The sequence below is a fragment of the Myotis daubentonii genome, chromosome 1, assembly GCF_963259705.1.
Source record: "Myotis daubentonii chromosome 1, mMyoDau2.1, whole genome shotgun sequence".
Taxonomy (NCBI): domain Eukaryota; kingdom Metazoa; phylum Chordata; class Mammalia; order Chiroptera; family Vespertilionidae; genus Myotis; species Myotis daubentonii.
In genome coordinates this window covers 96049954-96065578 of record NC_081840.1, presented here as the reverse complement: position 1 = coordinate 96065578, position 15625 = coordinate 96049954, and the positions used below count along the sequence as shown (strand labels likewise).

General features: G+C 36.2%; 1 protein-coding gene across 1 annotated transcript in view; it reads left to right on the top strand.

Annotated features, from left to right (window-relative positions):
- Positions 1-15625, top strand: part of LOC132242583 (ankyrin repeat domain-containing protein 26-like) — a 109151-nt gene that overhangs the window by 24572 nt on the left and 68954 nt on the right. Inside the window, exons 7-9 of the mRNA XM_059711365.1 lie at positions 190-253; positions 5444-5504; positions 5594-5796. Of these exons, the coding sequence (XP_059567348.1) occupies positions 190-253; positions 5444-5504; positions 5594-5796 (328 nt within the window). The remainder of the gene's footprint in view (positions 1-189; positions 254-5443; positions 5505-5593; positions 5797-15625) is intronic.

Genomic DNA, 15625 nt, shown 5'->3' with positions numbered 1-15625 from the left:
TTGAATAGTTCACAGGCTGGAGGAGTGGTGGAGGTAGAAATAGGTAACTAAAAACTGTTTAAAAAACAGGCCAAAATTTAATTATATCAAGAAACTTCATCTAATACACAGATAGCTGACCTTTCACTCAACTTTTTGGTTGATCTTTTAAATAAATGAACTCACTTATTTTTGTTGGTTATTTTCCAGCAAACCTGGCATTGATGATTCATGGCCTACATCAGAGGATGAAGACTTCGATTTTGATACCAAGGTGAATGCTCTGTCATAAAATTAATTTCCCTGCTCTGAATTTAGTTTTGTGCAGTACTTACTCTTTAAATTTAGTAGTGGTCTATCTATCATTATTTTATGATTATAATGGGAAATTGGTTAGAGAAAACTATCCTATATAATAAAGAGGTAATATGCAAATTGACTGTCACACCCTCGCACAAGATGGCCACCACAAGATGGCCAGCAGGGGAGGGCAGTTAGGGGTGAACAGGTTGGCAGGGGAGGGCAGTTGGGGGCGATCAGGCCAGCAAGGGAGGGCAGTTGGGGGCAATCGGGCTGGCAGGGGAGGGCAGTTGGGGGTGATTGGGCCAGCAAGAGAGGGGTTAGGGGTGATCAGGCTGGAAGGCAGAAGCGGTTAAGGGCAATCAGGTAGGCAGGCAGGCAGATAAGCGGTTGGGAGCCAGCAGTCCCGGATTATGAGAGGGATGTCTGACTCACAACATCCCCATAGGGATTGGGCATGAACTGGCAGTCGGACATGCCCTGAGGGGTCCCAGATTGGAGAGGGTGCAGGCTGGGCTGAGGGACACCCTTCTCCCTCCCTCAGTGCACAATTTGTGCACTGGGCCTCTAGTATTTGTAGAAATATGATGCATTGCATTTCTTATTTACTTTAGTAAGTACTGAAGGTAGGGGCTGAAAAAGAGAAAGAGCTGGAAAATATATAGTGATAGAAAATTATATTGGGGAAAAGTTTCCCATAATAGAGGAGATATGAAATTTTGTCAAGGATAAGAATTTTTAATGTGACTTTTAAATCATACCAACATGACTTTTATAATATGCCTAAATGAATTATTAAATGGATCTAATTACTTATTGTAGTAATCATGAAATCTTCCTAGTACTTCTCAGTTCCAAAACAATATCATATAATATCTATTTTTTTCTTGAACTATATTTATTTTGGTATCATATAATTATTATGTGAGTTATTTTTTTTTTAATTTCTAACCTGGGTTCCACATTTGAACCAAAATAATATTATAAAATATGTAAACTTAGAAATTTAAATTCTCTCTCTTGAAAACTGTATTACAAAGGAATTCCACTGTGTTCTAAATCATTCCATTAAGAGTCTATTTAACACTATTTATTTAATTGAAAAATACATGTTTTGCCTAAAATAATAACCAGTTCTAGAAGCAGTTCTTTATAACCATACTAGAGGCCTGGTGCACAAATTTGTGAACAGCTGGAGTCTATAATATGAATGGGGCTTGTTTTCTGATTTATTCAGCCACCCTCTGTTCTTTGGTTGGAGTATTCATTTACTTTTAAAGTAATTATTGATAGGTATGTAGTTATTACTTCTTTATTATTTTTTCTTTTTTCAAGACGTCCCTGTAACATTTATTGTAATACTGTTTTGGTGGTGATGAACTCTTCATTTTTTTCTTGTCTTTATCTCTCCTTTGATTCTAAATGATATCCTTGATGAGGATAGTAATCTTGGTTATAGGTCCCTGCTTTTCATTACTTTGAATATTTAGTACCAATCCCTCTGGCTTGCAAACTTTCTGTTGAGAGATCAACTGACAGTCTTTCATGGGAGTTCCCTTATATATAACTAACTGATTTTTTTATGCTCCTTTTAAGATGTGGGTCTATTTGGGTTCATCTTTTTTGGGGGGGCTCTCCATACTTTTTAGGCTTGTGTGCTTATTTTCTTTGCCAGGAAAGAGAAGTTTTTAGTTATTATTTCCTCAAATAGGTTTTTAATTATTTGCTCCTCATCCTTCTTGTACCCATATGATGCTATTGTTCTTATGCTTGATGTCATTCCAGAGATCCCTTAAACTAGTCTCATTTTTATTGGATTTTCTTTTTTCTGTTTTGCTTGGGTATTTTCTGCTACCTTGTCTTTCAAATCACTGAATTGATCCTCTGCATCATCTAATCAGCTGTTGATTTTATCTAATGTATTCTTCATTGCAATTATTGTATTCTTCGGTTTTAACTATTTTTTTTATGGTTTCTATGTCTTTTTTGTGTGTTTACTATCTTTGTTGAAGTTCTCACTGGGTTCATCTCTTCATCTTTTATATCAAGTGAGCATCTTTATAACCAGTGCTTTGAACTCTATTTGGTAGATTGTTTGCCTCCATTTTGTTTATTTCTTTTTCTGAAATTTTTTCCTGTTCTTTCATTTGGGGTGTTTCTTTGTCTCCTTATTTTGACTGCCTGTCTGGTTTTTTTTTCTATGTATTAGGTAGAGCTACTAAGTCTCCCAGTGTTGGCAGGGTGACCTTATGTTCTATGGGGCCCAGTGGTATAGTATAGTCTCTCTGATCACCTGAGGCAGATGCTTTAGGGGTGTTCCTTATGTGGGTTGTATGTGCCCTCCTGTTGTACTTGAGCCTTGATTGCTGTTGCCACATCAGTGGGTGAAATTGGACCTCAGGGTGATGTGTGTGATGACTGGTCCTGACTATAGTGGATGAGCTGTTGTATTCGGGGATCAACCTCATGGAGTAAAATTTACTGTGGCGGGCTCCGGTGCCTGCTGAGTCTGTCCTTTGGGTTTGTGGAGCTAATTGGGTGGTGCTCTAGTGTGATCTGAAGCTTGTCACTGGATGAATCAGTTCTGGGGCCTCTTGGGAAGGGTTCCAGTGCAGTACCTTGTTAGCTCCTGCTTATGGCTTGCCTGGGGACACCTGGTAGGAGCTTCAAAGTGATCTGTGGTTGGTGGGTGCCTGCGCTTGGCTTGGAGGCTCCTGGGAGAAGCTATATTGTGATCCGAATCTGGCTGCCACTGTTGGGACTGAGGGCTGCTTAGCAAGAGTTACAGGGCGTGCGTGCCATGGTCTGGACCTTTATGAGATTTTAGCAGCTTGTTAATAAGAGCCACAGAGAGAAGTTCTGGCCTGTGCATGAATTGGCTGTGATGGGTTCTCAGGAAATCACCAGGGTGTGGGGAATTTGATGGAGACTGAGGTTGGGAGTTCACCCACACCTGCCAGTTTTGTGTGGAGAGGTCTAAATAAAAGAACAAAATGGTGGGGAGAGCTTCTCCTCCACCCTTGCCCTGAAATCAGACCATTCAGTTCCTACTTCTATGTCCCTGATGCTTTTCAAGCTGCTGTCTTGCTCTGGAGCTCAAAGTGAGTGTGTCAGTGAGTGAGTAAGTGAGTTTGTGTGTGGATTCTAAGAGAAACACCAGGGACTCTAGCAGCCCTCTGTCTCACAGGATGGAATTCCCATTGATATTCAAAGTCAAATGCTGTGGGGACTCCTCTTCCCAATACTGCTGCTCTGGGCTCAGTCATTGAGAGACCAATGAAGCTAAGATATCCCTCCCAATTCTTAACTGGAAAACATGGGTGTAGGGCCAGTCCATTTTACATCTTGCCCCTCCTACCAGTCTTTGGCTTCTTCTTGATATTCTTGGCTATAAGAATTCTGCTCAGCTAGTCTTCAGGTGGGTCTCAAGGGTGGTGGTTCTACAATTTGTTATTTTGATGTGGTTATGGAGCAGTTGAGCACAGCATTTACCTACTCCGCCATCTTGACCAGAAGCCAAGAAAATAAAGTTTTGTATTATATTTAAAAAGAATAGTTACCCAAAGTCCTATATCACTTTTTAAAAGTTCAAATTTCAGATTTTTATTATTATAGTTATTTAAATATTCATTTTAAATTCCCCACATCACTATAAGCTACTAGTGGTTAGGAAACATAATTGTGCATATCCTGGAGCACCTACAAGGTCTTAATTTAAGAAGTATTTTTAATATTTTTAAATGTATATAAATGAACAGACAGATGTAGAGCTGTGTAATGAAATGTTGCAAGAAATATATATTGACATCAAACAACCTAATTACATTAATTGAATTTCTAGAAATATGGCTTAACCATATAGTCTCTTTTAATGTTTAGGATATATAAGTTCTATTGAGTTATGTTGAGGAAATATGTTATAAATAAGAAGGAAATGAGAATTTTGTGATATGTAGATACTGAATTATAGTATTTTTTTGTATCCTTCAATTTATGATTTTAGACTAAAATGTTTTAACCTTCTCTTAATGTTTTAGCCCCATCTCATCTTCCATTAAATGTTTTTTCAAGCCATACAGTTCTCCTTTAAATCAGTTTATTAGGGTTATATTATGAACAAAAACCTCTATTTTATGTATTTTTATATATTTATACATTTTATATCTATTATGTAATATATTTATTTTATAAAATTTTATATATTTTATGTAATTTTATATATAATATTTTATATAGTTTTATAAAATTTTGTGTACTTTAATATAATTAAATATAAAACAGGCTTTTATTCATAGTCCTAATAACACCAATTAATATATTCTTCAGGGATTATAAAGATATTCATATGTACTGAAATTCTATATATTTTTCTCTTCATATTATATTGTATTTATGCTTTCCTTGTTTTTCTTGTCTTAAGCTTATACTACTTGATTAACTGATTATTTCTCATTTTATACCTTTCTTTCTTTTCTCCCACCTTTTTCCTTCTGATTTACCACCAGCCTATTTTTTCCCTTGTAGAAAGCATTTCTTCAGTGTCTGTGTTTTTAGTCCATCTCTGTCTCCATTATCAACATATTTGGGCATGGCTTTCTATTTACTATTCTCAGTCGTGAGTCATTGCCCCACAGATTTAGTCTTTTATATTCTCTTTCTTGGAGGGAGTTGAATTTAAACAATCATTTCTTCTTAGCTTTTTTATAAACAGAATAGAAGAAACAACTTCATACTGTTTGCAATTCCAACCCATTTAAACATGATATTACTAAAAACTAAACTCTCGTACTTTCCCCCACAAGAGATAATTCATGTCAATATAAATCAGGCAAATACATTACAAAATACAACAACTAATTTACATTTCTTAATACTAGTTTTTTTGCAACAGTCCTATAAACTACCTAGGGATAAATTTTATAATCTATTGCTGTCAGAGTATTTGGGTCATATTTATTTACAGGTAAAAATGGTAACATTTTGGGGCTTGCTATGTCATCTCATAAACCTAACCCCATGAGAAGATGTAGGTTAGTAAATGGCAGAACTGGAATACAACTCTACATCTGAATGATTCCATTTTTGTGTGAGATTATATAGTAATGGTGACTATTATCATTATTGTTATTAAATTTGATACTTAAAGATATGATTTTTTTTCTAGAATTTCATGAAGCCGAGCTTAGCAAAGCTAAAGACTGCTATTCAACAATCCCAGAAAAACAGTAAGCTATTTGAAGACTGTTCTTGATGTTATTCACTGATTTGAAATTACAGATATTTTTTATGTATTCTTTACTTTGTTTTACTGTAGGAGAAGCAAAATATGCCACTGTGAGATCAGAAAATAGGACCTTATATGAGGACAATAATTTTCATAGTGAAAATGAAGATGTGGTTGAAACCTTTCCCAACACATCAGAACAAATCCAGGGCTTTTCTCAACCTGCCTTTTCATTACTTGAACCTGTTCTAAAAGCTTCTCCTATGTCTTCAGCAGTCATTGGTCTTACAAAGGTAAGTTGTTTTATTTGTTTTTTAAAGTTTTTTCCTTTATAAAAATCATCTATAAGTAAGTAATTCAGAAGAGTCTGAGCACTTTTATTTTCATTACCTGGCTTTCTTTTCTTAATTTGCATGTAAAATGATTTTTCACATACCATCCCCCTAATCCTTATAGTAATGAAAAGGATCCCAGAAAGAAATAGAAGTCCTCAAGATCTTAATAGAAAACAAGTATAATAAGTAGAGCAATATGTGCACAGGATTAGGACTTATACAGGTTAGTGGGAATAAACAGTTCTTACGTATGCCATAATGGAAGGAAAGAAATTAGAAAGCAACTAGAAAGAACCGGTGGATGAATGTGAAGATGATGAAGGGGAAAAATTCATTTAAGAAGAGCAAGATAAAAAAAAATATTTAATAAGAAAGTGAAGATAAGGGGATTATTATAAAGACACAACAGAAATAGGGACTTAAGTGATGGTAGGAACTCACTATATTATGAAATACGATAGAAATAATTTTAAATGCAAATTAAGAAAAGAAAGCCAGGTAATGAAAAAAAAAGTTCTCAGACTCCTATGAATTATTTATAGCTGATTTTTATGAAGAACTGAAGGAAATTTAATTCTCACTTTTGTTTGGTTAGAAATGTGTTTTTATTTTTGAAATTAATCCTTTCCCAAGGACATGTTTTACTGATTTGATGGACACATTGATGTATGAGAGAAAATCCAGCAAATTAAAAAAGAAAAAGAAAAAGAAAATCAATTGGTTGCCTCTCGTATGTGCTCCCATTAGGGATTGAACCTGCAACCTAGGTATTTTGCCCTGACTCAGGGGTAGGGAACGTCCAACCTGTGGGCCCTATAAAGCCCAATAAATCATTTGGTCATGCCCTGCTAGGGCAGTAGGTGTGAGTTAATTAAATGTTTGATCAAATATAGTAGGCTAATTTTAAGTTGATAATTTTGTATGGTCTGCGAATGTTGTTATAAATATCCAAATGGCCCTTGGCAGAAAAAAGGTTTCCCTTTCAGGTACAAGGAACTATGCTCCAACCAACTGAGCACACCAGTCAGGGCTCTATTGAAGTTTTAATTTGAAGTATGTTTTTTTTAAAATCCTCACATTGAAGTTTAATAAGTTGACATCTTATATTTTACCTAGCAAAACCTATGTTCCTAAATAATGCAATTTGAAATCTGTTTTAGGTCTTACAAGATTTATAAGAAGTATGAATTTTTGGCCCTTCTTTTTCTTGCTGTTTCTATCATCTCACTGTTTTGTATATACTTAACATTCTAAATTAACTTATCTTACTGTTTGGTATAATCTGGGTAGGTGTTTTAGATTTTTTTATCAGTAAAGAGAGAAAATAAATAAGCATTTTATTTAGTTTTTTTCATGAATTAAAATAAAAAATTATGATTATGTAAATGTGCTTCTTTTTTTTCCTTGTTTTTTAATATTTTTAAAATTGATTCAGAGAGGAAGAGAGAGGGAGAGATAGAAACATCAATGATGAGAGAGAATCACTGATAGGCTGCTTCCTGCATGTCCCCTACTAGGGATTGAGGCTGCAACATGGGCATGTGCCCTGACCTGAAATCAAACCATGACTTCCTGGTACATAGGTTGACACTCAACCACTGAGCCACACCAGCCAGGCGTAAATGGGGTTCTTAATCTCTGTTCATTAAATGACAAACTTTAAACTGAAATTCTCCTAAATAAAAAGAAATAATAATAATTACCTTTTTCTGTAAAGATTCATTTTAAAAATTATTTTTAATTGTATGATTTCTTTTATATAAAATACCCAGAATAAGTTAATCTATAGAGATAGAAAGCAGGTTAGTGCTTGCCAGGGGTTAGGGGTGGGAGGATTGGGAGTGTCTTTTTAATGGGAATGGGGTTTCCTTTTGGGGTGATTGAAGATGTTTTAGAAATAGAGGTGATGGTTGCACAATATTGTGAATGTACCAAATACTACTGAATTTTTCACTTTATAAAGGTTAATTTTATGTTTTATGAACTTTACCTCACTAAATAAAGAATACTGTCATAACAACAACTAATCGATTAAATTAAGATCATGTTACACTTTATTTATAATTTTAAAGTTACCATTGGCAATTAGTGTTATTTAATATTTGTTTCAAATGTACAGCATATCCCTGGTCAGTGTGACTAAGTGGTTAGAGCATTGGCCCTTGGACCCAAGTGTCGTAGGTTCTATTCCCAGTTAAGGGCCGGTACCTGGGTTGTGGATTTGCTCCCTGTCCCCACTTGCACATGTGGGAGGCAACCAGTTGATGTGTTTCTCTCACATCAGTGTTTCTGCCTCTCTCTCTGCCTCTCTCTCTCTCCCCACCTTCTACTCTCTCTGAAAAGTAATGGGAAAAATGTCCTGAGGTGAGGATTAATAACAACAGCAAAATAGATAGTATAGTGGTTTGACAGTTATATAATTTATAAAGTTATCCCCCTGGTAATACTAGTACCTGTGCTGTACTTCATATCTCCTTGACTATTTTTTGTAAATTTCTATTCCCTTCACCTCTTTCCCTTATCTCCTCCACTCCATTCCCATTTGGCAACCCCTTAGTGTTTGTTCACTATGTATGAGTCTGTTTCTGTTTTTTTGTTTCTTTATTTTATTTTTTAAATTCCACATGTTAATGCAGTGATGGCGAACCTATGACACGCATGTCAGAGGTGACACGCGAACTCATTTTTTTGGTTGATTTTTCTTTGTTAAATGGCATTTAAATATATAAAATAAATACCAAAAATATAAGTGTTTTACTATGGTTGCAAATATAAAAAAATTTCTATATGTGACGTGGCACCAGAGTTAAGTTAGGGTTTTTCAAAATGCTGACACGCCGAGCTCAAAAGGTTCGCCATCACTGTATTAATGAAATCATATGGTATTTGTCTTGTCTGACTTATTTCATTTAGCATAATTACCTATAGGTCTATCCATTTCACAAATGGTAAGGTTTTATTCTTTTTTATGTTAGAGTAATATTCCATTGTAAATATTTACTAAATCTTCTTTATCCAATAGTCTATTGATGGGTACTTGGGTTGCTTCCATATCTTGGCTATTGTAAAAAACACTGCAGTGAACAGAGGGGTGCAATGCATATATCTTTTCAAATTAGTGTTTTGGATTTCTCAAATATATTCCTAGTAGTGGAATTGCTAAGTCATATAGTAGTTCTATTTTTAATTTTTTTGCGGAAACTCCACACTGTTTTCTATATGGGTTGCACCAATTTGCAATCTCAACAACTGCATGAGGGTTTCCTTTCTTCACATCCTCACCAACAGTTGTTGTTTGTTGATTAGCCATTCTGACAGGTATGAGGTAATTTCTCACTGGTCTTAATTTGCATTTCTCTGATGATTAGTGACACTGAGTATCTTTTTATATGTCTGTTTGCCATCTATATGTCCTCTTTGGAGAAAATCTGTTCAGGTTTTCTGCCCATTTTTAATTAGATTATTTGTGGTGGTGGTGGTGTTGAGTTGTTTAATTTATAAATTTTGGATATTAACACCTTAGGAGATGTATTATTGGTTAACATGTTCTCCCATTCAGTAGGTTGTCTTTTTGCTTTGTTTATGGTTTTCTTTGCCGTACAAAACATTTTCGTTTGGTGTAGTCCCATTTGTTTGTTTTTCTTTTGTTTTCCTTGCCCAAGGAGACATATCAGAAAAACAATTTTACTAAGAGTAATGTCATAATTTATTGTTTTTTGTTTTTCTCTAGAACTTTGATGGTTTCAGGTCTTATATTTAACTAGGGGCCCGGTGCACGAAATTCGTGCACTGGATGTGTGTGGGGGGGGAGTGTCCCTCAGCCCAGCCTGCCCCCTCTCACATACTGGGAGCCCTCAGGCATTGACCCTCATCACCCTCCAATCGCAGGATCGGCCCCTTGCCCAGGCCTGAGGCCTCTGGCCCAGGAATCATGCCTGGGCAGGGGACCCCCATCTCCCTCTGATCGCTTGCTCCACCCCCCGCCAAGCCTGACACCTCTGACCCAGGCTTCAGGCCTGGGCAAGGGGACCATCATATCCCCCCAATCCCCAACTCAGCCCCCCGCCCAGGCCTGATGCCTCGGCCAGAGGAGTTGACCCTCATCACCCTCCGATCACCAATCACCGGATCGGCCCCTTGACCAGGCCTGAGGCCTCTGGCAGAGGTGTCAGGCCTGGGCAGGGGACCCCCAGCTCCCCGTGGTTGCAGGCTCCGGCCCTGCCCAGGCCTAACGCCTCTGGCTGAGGTGTCCGGCCCGGGCAGCGGGGACCTGCAGTGGCAGCGGCCCCGCGATCGTGGGTTTCGCTTTAGGCCCAGGCAAGGGACCCCTAGCTCCTGGGACTGCCAGCTTCGACCGTGCCCAGCTCCCATCGCTGGCTCCACCCCTACTTCCTGCTGTCACTGGCCAGGGCGGAAAAGGCACCTGATTCTCCGATCATGGCTGGGGGGCAGGGCAAAGGCGGCCCCAGGGCCACCTTTGCCCTGCCCCCCAGCTCTTAGCTCCCCCCTGGGTTTCCAATCACTGTCAGTGGCAGGGGGCTTCTTCCTGCTTTCCCTTTCGCCTCCCTGCATTGTGCCTACATATGCAAATTAAGCGCCATCTTGTTGGCAGTTAACTGCCAATCTTAGTTGGCAGTTAATTTGCATATAGCCCTGATTAGCCAATGAAAAGGGTAGCTCGTACGCCAATTACCATTTTTCTCTTTTATTAGTGTTGATTATTTTAATCCATTTTGAGTTTATCCTTATATATGGCATAACAGGGTGGTATAGGGTTTTAGATTTTTAAAAAATTTATCTGTCCAATTTTCCCATCACCATTTATTGAAGAGATTGTCTTCCCTTCATTGTATACTATTGCTTTCTTTTCATATATTGATTAAATATAGAAGCATGGCTTTATTTTTTGGGTATTCTGTTCTGTTTCCTTGGTCTATGAGTCTGTTTTTATGTCAGTACCATGCTGTTTTCATTACTATAGCCTTGTAGTATAGTTTGATATCAGGTAGAGTGATACCCCCGGCTTTATTCTTCCTTTTCAAGATTCCTGTAGTTATTCAAAGTCTTTTGTGATTCCTTATAAATTTTAGGATTATTTGTTCTAGTTTTGTAAAAAATGCCATTGGTATTTTTCAGGGACCATGTTGAATCTGTAGATTGTTTAGGGTAGTCTGGACATTTTAACAATGTTAATTATTTCTATTCATGAGCATGGCATATGCTTACATTTATTTGCATCTTATTTTACTTTTTTTTTTTTCAGTGTCTTATAATTTTCTGAGTACAGGTCTTTTACTTCCTTGGTTAAATTTATTCCTTGCCCAAGCTGATTTGGCTTAGTGGATAGAGTGTGGGCCTGCGGACTGGAGGGTCCCAGACTCGATTCCGGTCAAGGGCACATGCCTGGGTTGCAGGCTCGATCCCCAGTAGGGGGCATGTAGGAGGCAGCCAATCAATGATTCTCTTTCATCATTGATGTTTCTCTCTCTCTCCCTCTCTCTTCCTCTCTTAAATCAATAAAAATATGTTTAAAAATTTATTCCTAGGTATTTTATTTCTTTTTGATGCAATTATAAATGGGATTGTTTTCTTAATTTCATTTTTGGTTGTTTATTATTGATGTATAAAAATACAACCAATTTCTGAATATTAATTTTGTATCCTGCTACATTACTGAAATCAGGCATCAGTTTTAGTAGTTTTTTGGTGTAATTGTTCAGGGTTTTTGTATATGGTATTATGTCATCTCCAGATAATGATAGTATTACTTCTTCCTTTCCAGATTGGATGCCTTTTATTTCTTTTTCTTGTCTGATTGCTGTAGCTAGAACTTCTAATACTATGTTGAATAAAAGTGGTGAAGTGGACTTAGAAAAGTCTATAGTAAAAGACAAAGAAGGACATTACATAATGATATATCAAGGGATCAGTGCAACAAGAGAATATAGTCTCTGTAAACATGTATGCTTTCTACATAGGAGCACCTAAATATATAAAGCAAATCATGATGGACATAAAGGGAGAGATCAATAGTAATACAGTCATAGTAGGGGTCTTTAATACCCCAGTGACATCAATAGATAGAATTTTCAGACAGCAGACTTAAACAATACATTTGACTAGATGGATTTAATTGGAGTTTTCACCCCAAAGGAGAAGAATATACATTTTTTAAAAGTGTACATGGAACATTTTCCAAGATAGACCATGTTTTAGGCCACCAAACAAGTCTCAATAAATATTAAAAGACTGAAATTATATCAAGCATATTCTTTGACCACAAAGTACAAGAAGAAAACTGAAAAACATACAAACACATGGAGGCTAAGTAACATGCTACTAAACAACGAATGGGTTAACAATGAGATAAAGAAAGAAATAAGATACCTTGAGACAAATGAAAATTCATACTAATACAGACCTACCTTAAGAAACAAGAAAAAGATCAAACAATTTAACCTTATACCCGAAGGGACTAGAGAAAGAACAACAAGCAAAGTCAAGAGTAGAAGGAAAGGAATAATAAAGATCAGAGTGGTAATAAATGAAGTATAATCCATAAGAAAAAAACAAAACAAAACAAAAAATCAATGAAACCAGGAACTGGTTCTTTAAAATAATAAATAAGATTGCTAAATCTTTTATGAGACTCATTAAGAAAAAAAGGGAGAGGACACAAATGAAAGGGAAGTGACAATTGATACCCCAGAAATACAAAGGGCTATAAGAATATACTAAAAACAATTATATGCCCCCAAAAATGAACAATCTAGATGAAATGAACAAGTTCCTAGAAACAAAATATTACAAAATTAAATCAAGAAATATTAAATCTGAACAGATAAATTACTACCAATAAAATTGAATCAGTAATAATAATAATAATAATAATAATAATAATAATAAAAACTCTCAGCAAACACAAGTTCTAGATTAGATGGCTTTACAGGTGAATTTTACCAAACAGTCAATGAAGAACTAACACCTATCCTTCTGAAACTATTCCAAATAATTCAAAAGGAGGGAAGGCTCCCAAACTTATTTTACGATGCCAGTGTTATCCTGACTCCAAAACCAGACAAAGATATTACCAAAAAAAAAAAAAAAAAAAGGGGGGGGGGAATTATAGGCCAGTATTCTTGATGAACATACAGGTAGAAATCCTCAATAAAATATTAGCAAACTAAATTTAGCAATACATTAAAAAGATCATACACCATGGTCAAGTGGGATTTATCCCTGGTATACAAGGTTGGTTTAATATCTGCAAATCAATTAATGTGTTATACCAAATAAACAAAAGGAAGGATAAAAATCACATGATCATATCAATAGATTCAGTGAAAGCATTTGATAAAATCCAGCATCCAGTTACAATAAGAGCTCTTAGCATAGTGGGAATAGAGGGAACATTCCTCAACATAATAAAAATCCTCTATGACAAACTCACAGCTAAAATTGTACTTAATGGAAAAAGCTAAAGTCATTTTCCTTAAGATCAGATCATGTTTTACATTTTAAAACCATCAAGTGGGCTCATTTAAGACATATCAGTTAACATTGTTTTCTAAGCAGCTACTTGGTTTGTTGCAGTGGCTGCAAAGATTTATATTGTGCAGAAGTCACATGTTATTTATTCACTCCCCTATGGATGGATAGCTAGTTGTTTTCCCATTATAAACAATGATACATAGAACATCTCCAAGCTCTTGTCTGTAGCCTCCTCCAGGACAGGATCAGACTGAGCAGGGCTAGGAGGGCACACAGACTACAACACGTTCCCTCTCTTTGTTCTCTGAGTGCCTAAAACAGTGCTTTACTTTAAGGTTTCTTCAGGAATGGGAACAAAAAGAAGAAGAAATCAGAGGTAGGCATGAAATCAGAGCAGGGAGGGAGAGGAATGGTAGAGCAGAATGTGGTCCTAGGGGTGGGCTTGGGAGACAGGCAGCCTGGGCTTGAGCCCATTCTGTCCCATTTCCTACACTGCAAGACTGTGGGCAGCTCACCTAGCCTTTTGGAGCTAAAGATTCTGATTTTTCTTTTCCTGATAATATCTTCAATTTATGGACACATGCACATATCAAATAAATGAAATCACAATTTATTATTTTCTTGATATATATAATGCTGTTATAAAATAAAAAAGGAAAGATAATTTTTACTTTTTCAAATATCTCCAGCAATGGGTGCATTTCTTATTATTCTTAAGAAACTTTATTAACTTTGGTATTCATAATTGTTAAACCTAAAATAAAAATTCTTTCATATCTAAATCTCAGACATCCTAGTGACTTGATTTTTTTAGTCCCGTTTTCATTCGCTCATTGATAATCATAGAAGAATTTGAAGATTTCAGTCTTTAACTTGGGTACTCAGTTTTATTAGTTTTTATACTAGATATTTTAATACAGCTTTAATTGCATTCTGTATCGAGTAGACAGGCAGTTAGAGCCATTAAGAAAGTCATGTGAGCCCTAACTGGTTTGGAGCATCGGCTGGTGGACTGAAGGGTCCCAGGTTCAATTCCGGTCAAGGGCATGTACCTTGGTTGTGGGCACATCCCCAGTGGGGGGTGTGCAGGAGGCAGCTGATCGATGTTTCTCTCTCATCGATGTTTCTAACTCTCCATCCCTCTCCCTTCCTCTCTGTAAAAAAATCAATAAAATATATTTTTTTAAAAGTCATGTGATTTTAAATAGGGTTTTCTTTCTTACATCATAGTGATACTTAAAAATGCCTCATAATTCTATAGTCACATAAGCATTTCTCTTCTACAATTTAAAACTTTCCTTTTAAACTTAATTTTTAAAAAGGAGTCTCCTACAATTGTGAATTGGTGTTTTACCATTACATTTTCATTAAACTTAAAATGCTTATTGCCAAAATTTCCCAGAAATATTTGCATATATTTGTAAAAGGTTATTTTATGTTGTTGAAGCAAATTTTGAAGCAAATGTATAATTAAACATTTGAATTACATATTGTTTTTTCCCTGCTCTTGTTTTCATTTTCAGAAGTTCTGTGTAGGTTTGCATTATTGAATTATATCAGTGTAGTATATTTTACCTTTTTAACATCACATGCTTTTCATGAATAAGGTCATCTATTTTTACTTCAAGGGTATTTATCTAGATCTTTATTCTAAGTCCCCTGGGTGCCTCAAATTTGTTATGTCCCAAACTGAAGACATTGCCTCTGACCCTTTCTCTTCCCTGACTCTCTGTAATCTATTGTCATCTGTTTTCCCGTCCTCCTACATAGCAGCACTATTACAGAAGCATGAAAATCCTGGACTCCAATCCTCCCTGAAATCACCACCTTTAGTCACTCAAGTAATTTAATATTTTCTACCTGCTACCATTTTTATATCAGTAATTTACTTTCTCACTTTTAATTTTTAAATATTCTTTCTAGTTTGGCTCCCCTTATGTTCATCTTTACATTGCTGCCAGAGTGACTGCTCTAAAATATATTTGTGATGATGTAGCTTCTCTGCTGATTTAGTTTCTCTCCATTACTTGTTGGTAAAATTCATATGCGAGCAAGACACTTTCCTTTTTTGATTAGGCTCTGATTCTCCAGTTTTCTCTCTCCATTCCATTCACCATTCCAGTTTTATCACATTACTTTGGTATCCTCACTTACTGTGTTGTCTCAGACCTTATACTTTTGTTCATGCTGCTCTTTCTAGAATGCCCTTCACGCCCTCCTACTGCACTTAGTATATCTTTCAAGATTGATTTCTATCATTTCCTGAGCTTCCCAGGTACACCCACTGTTATCTCAT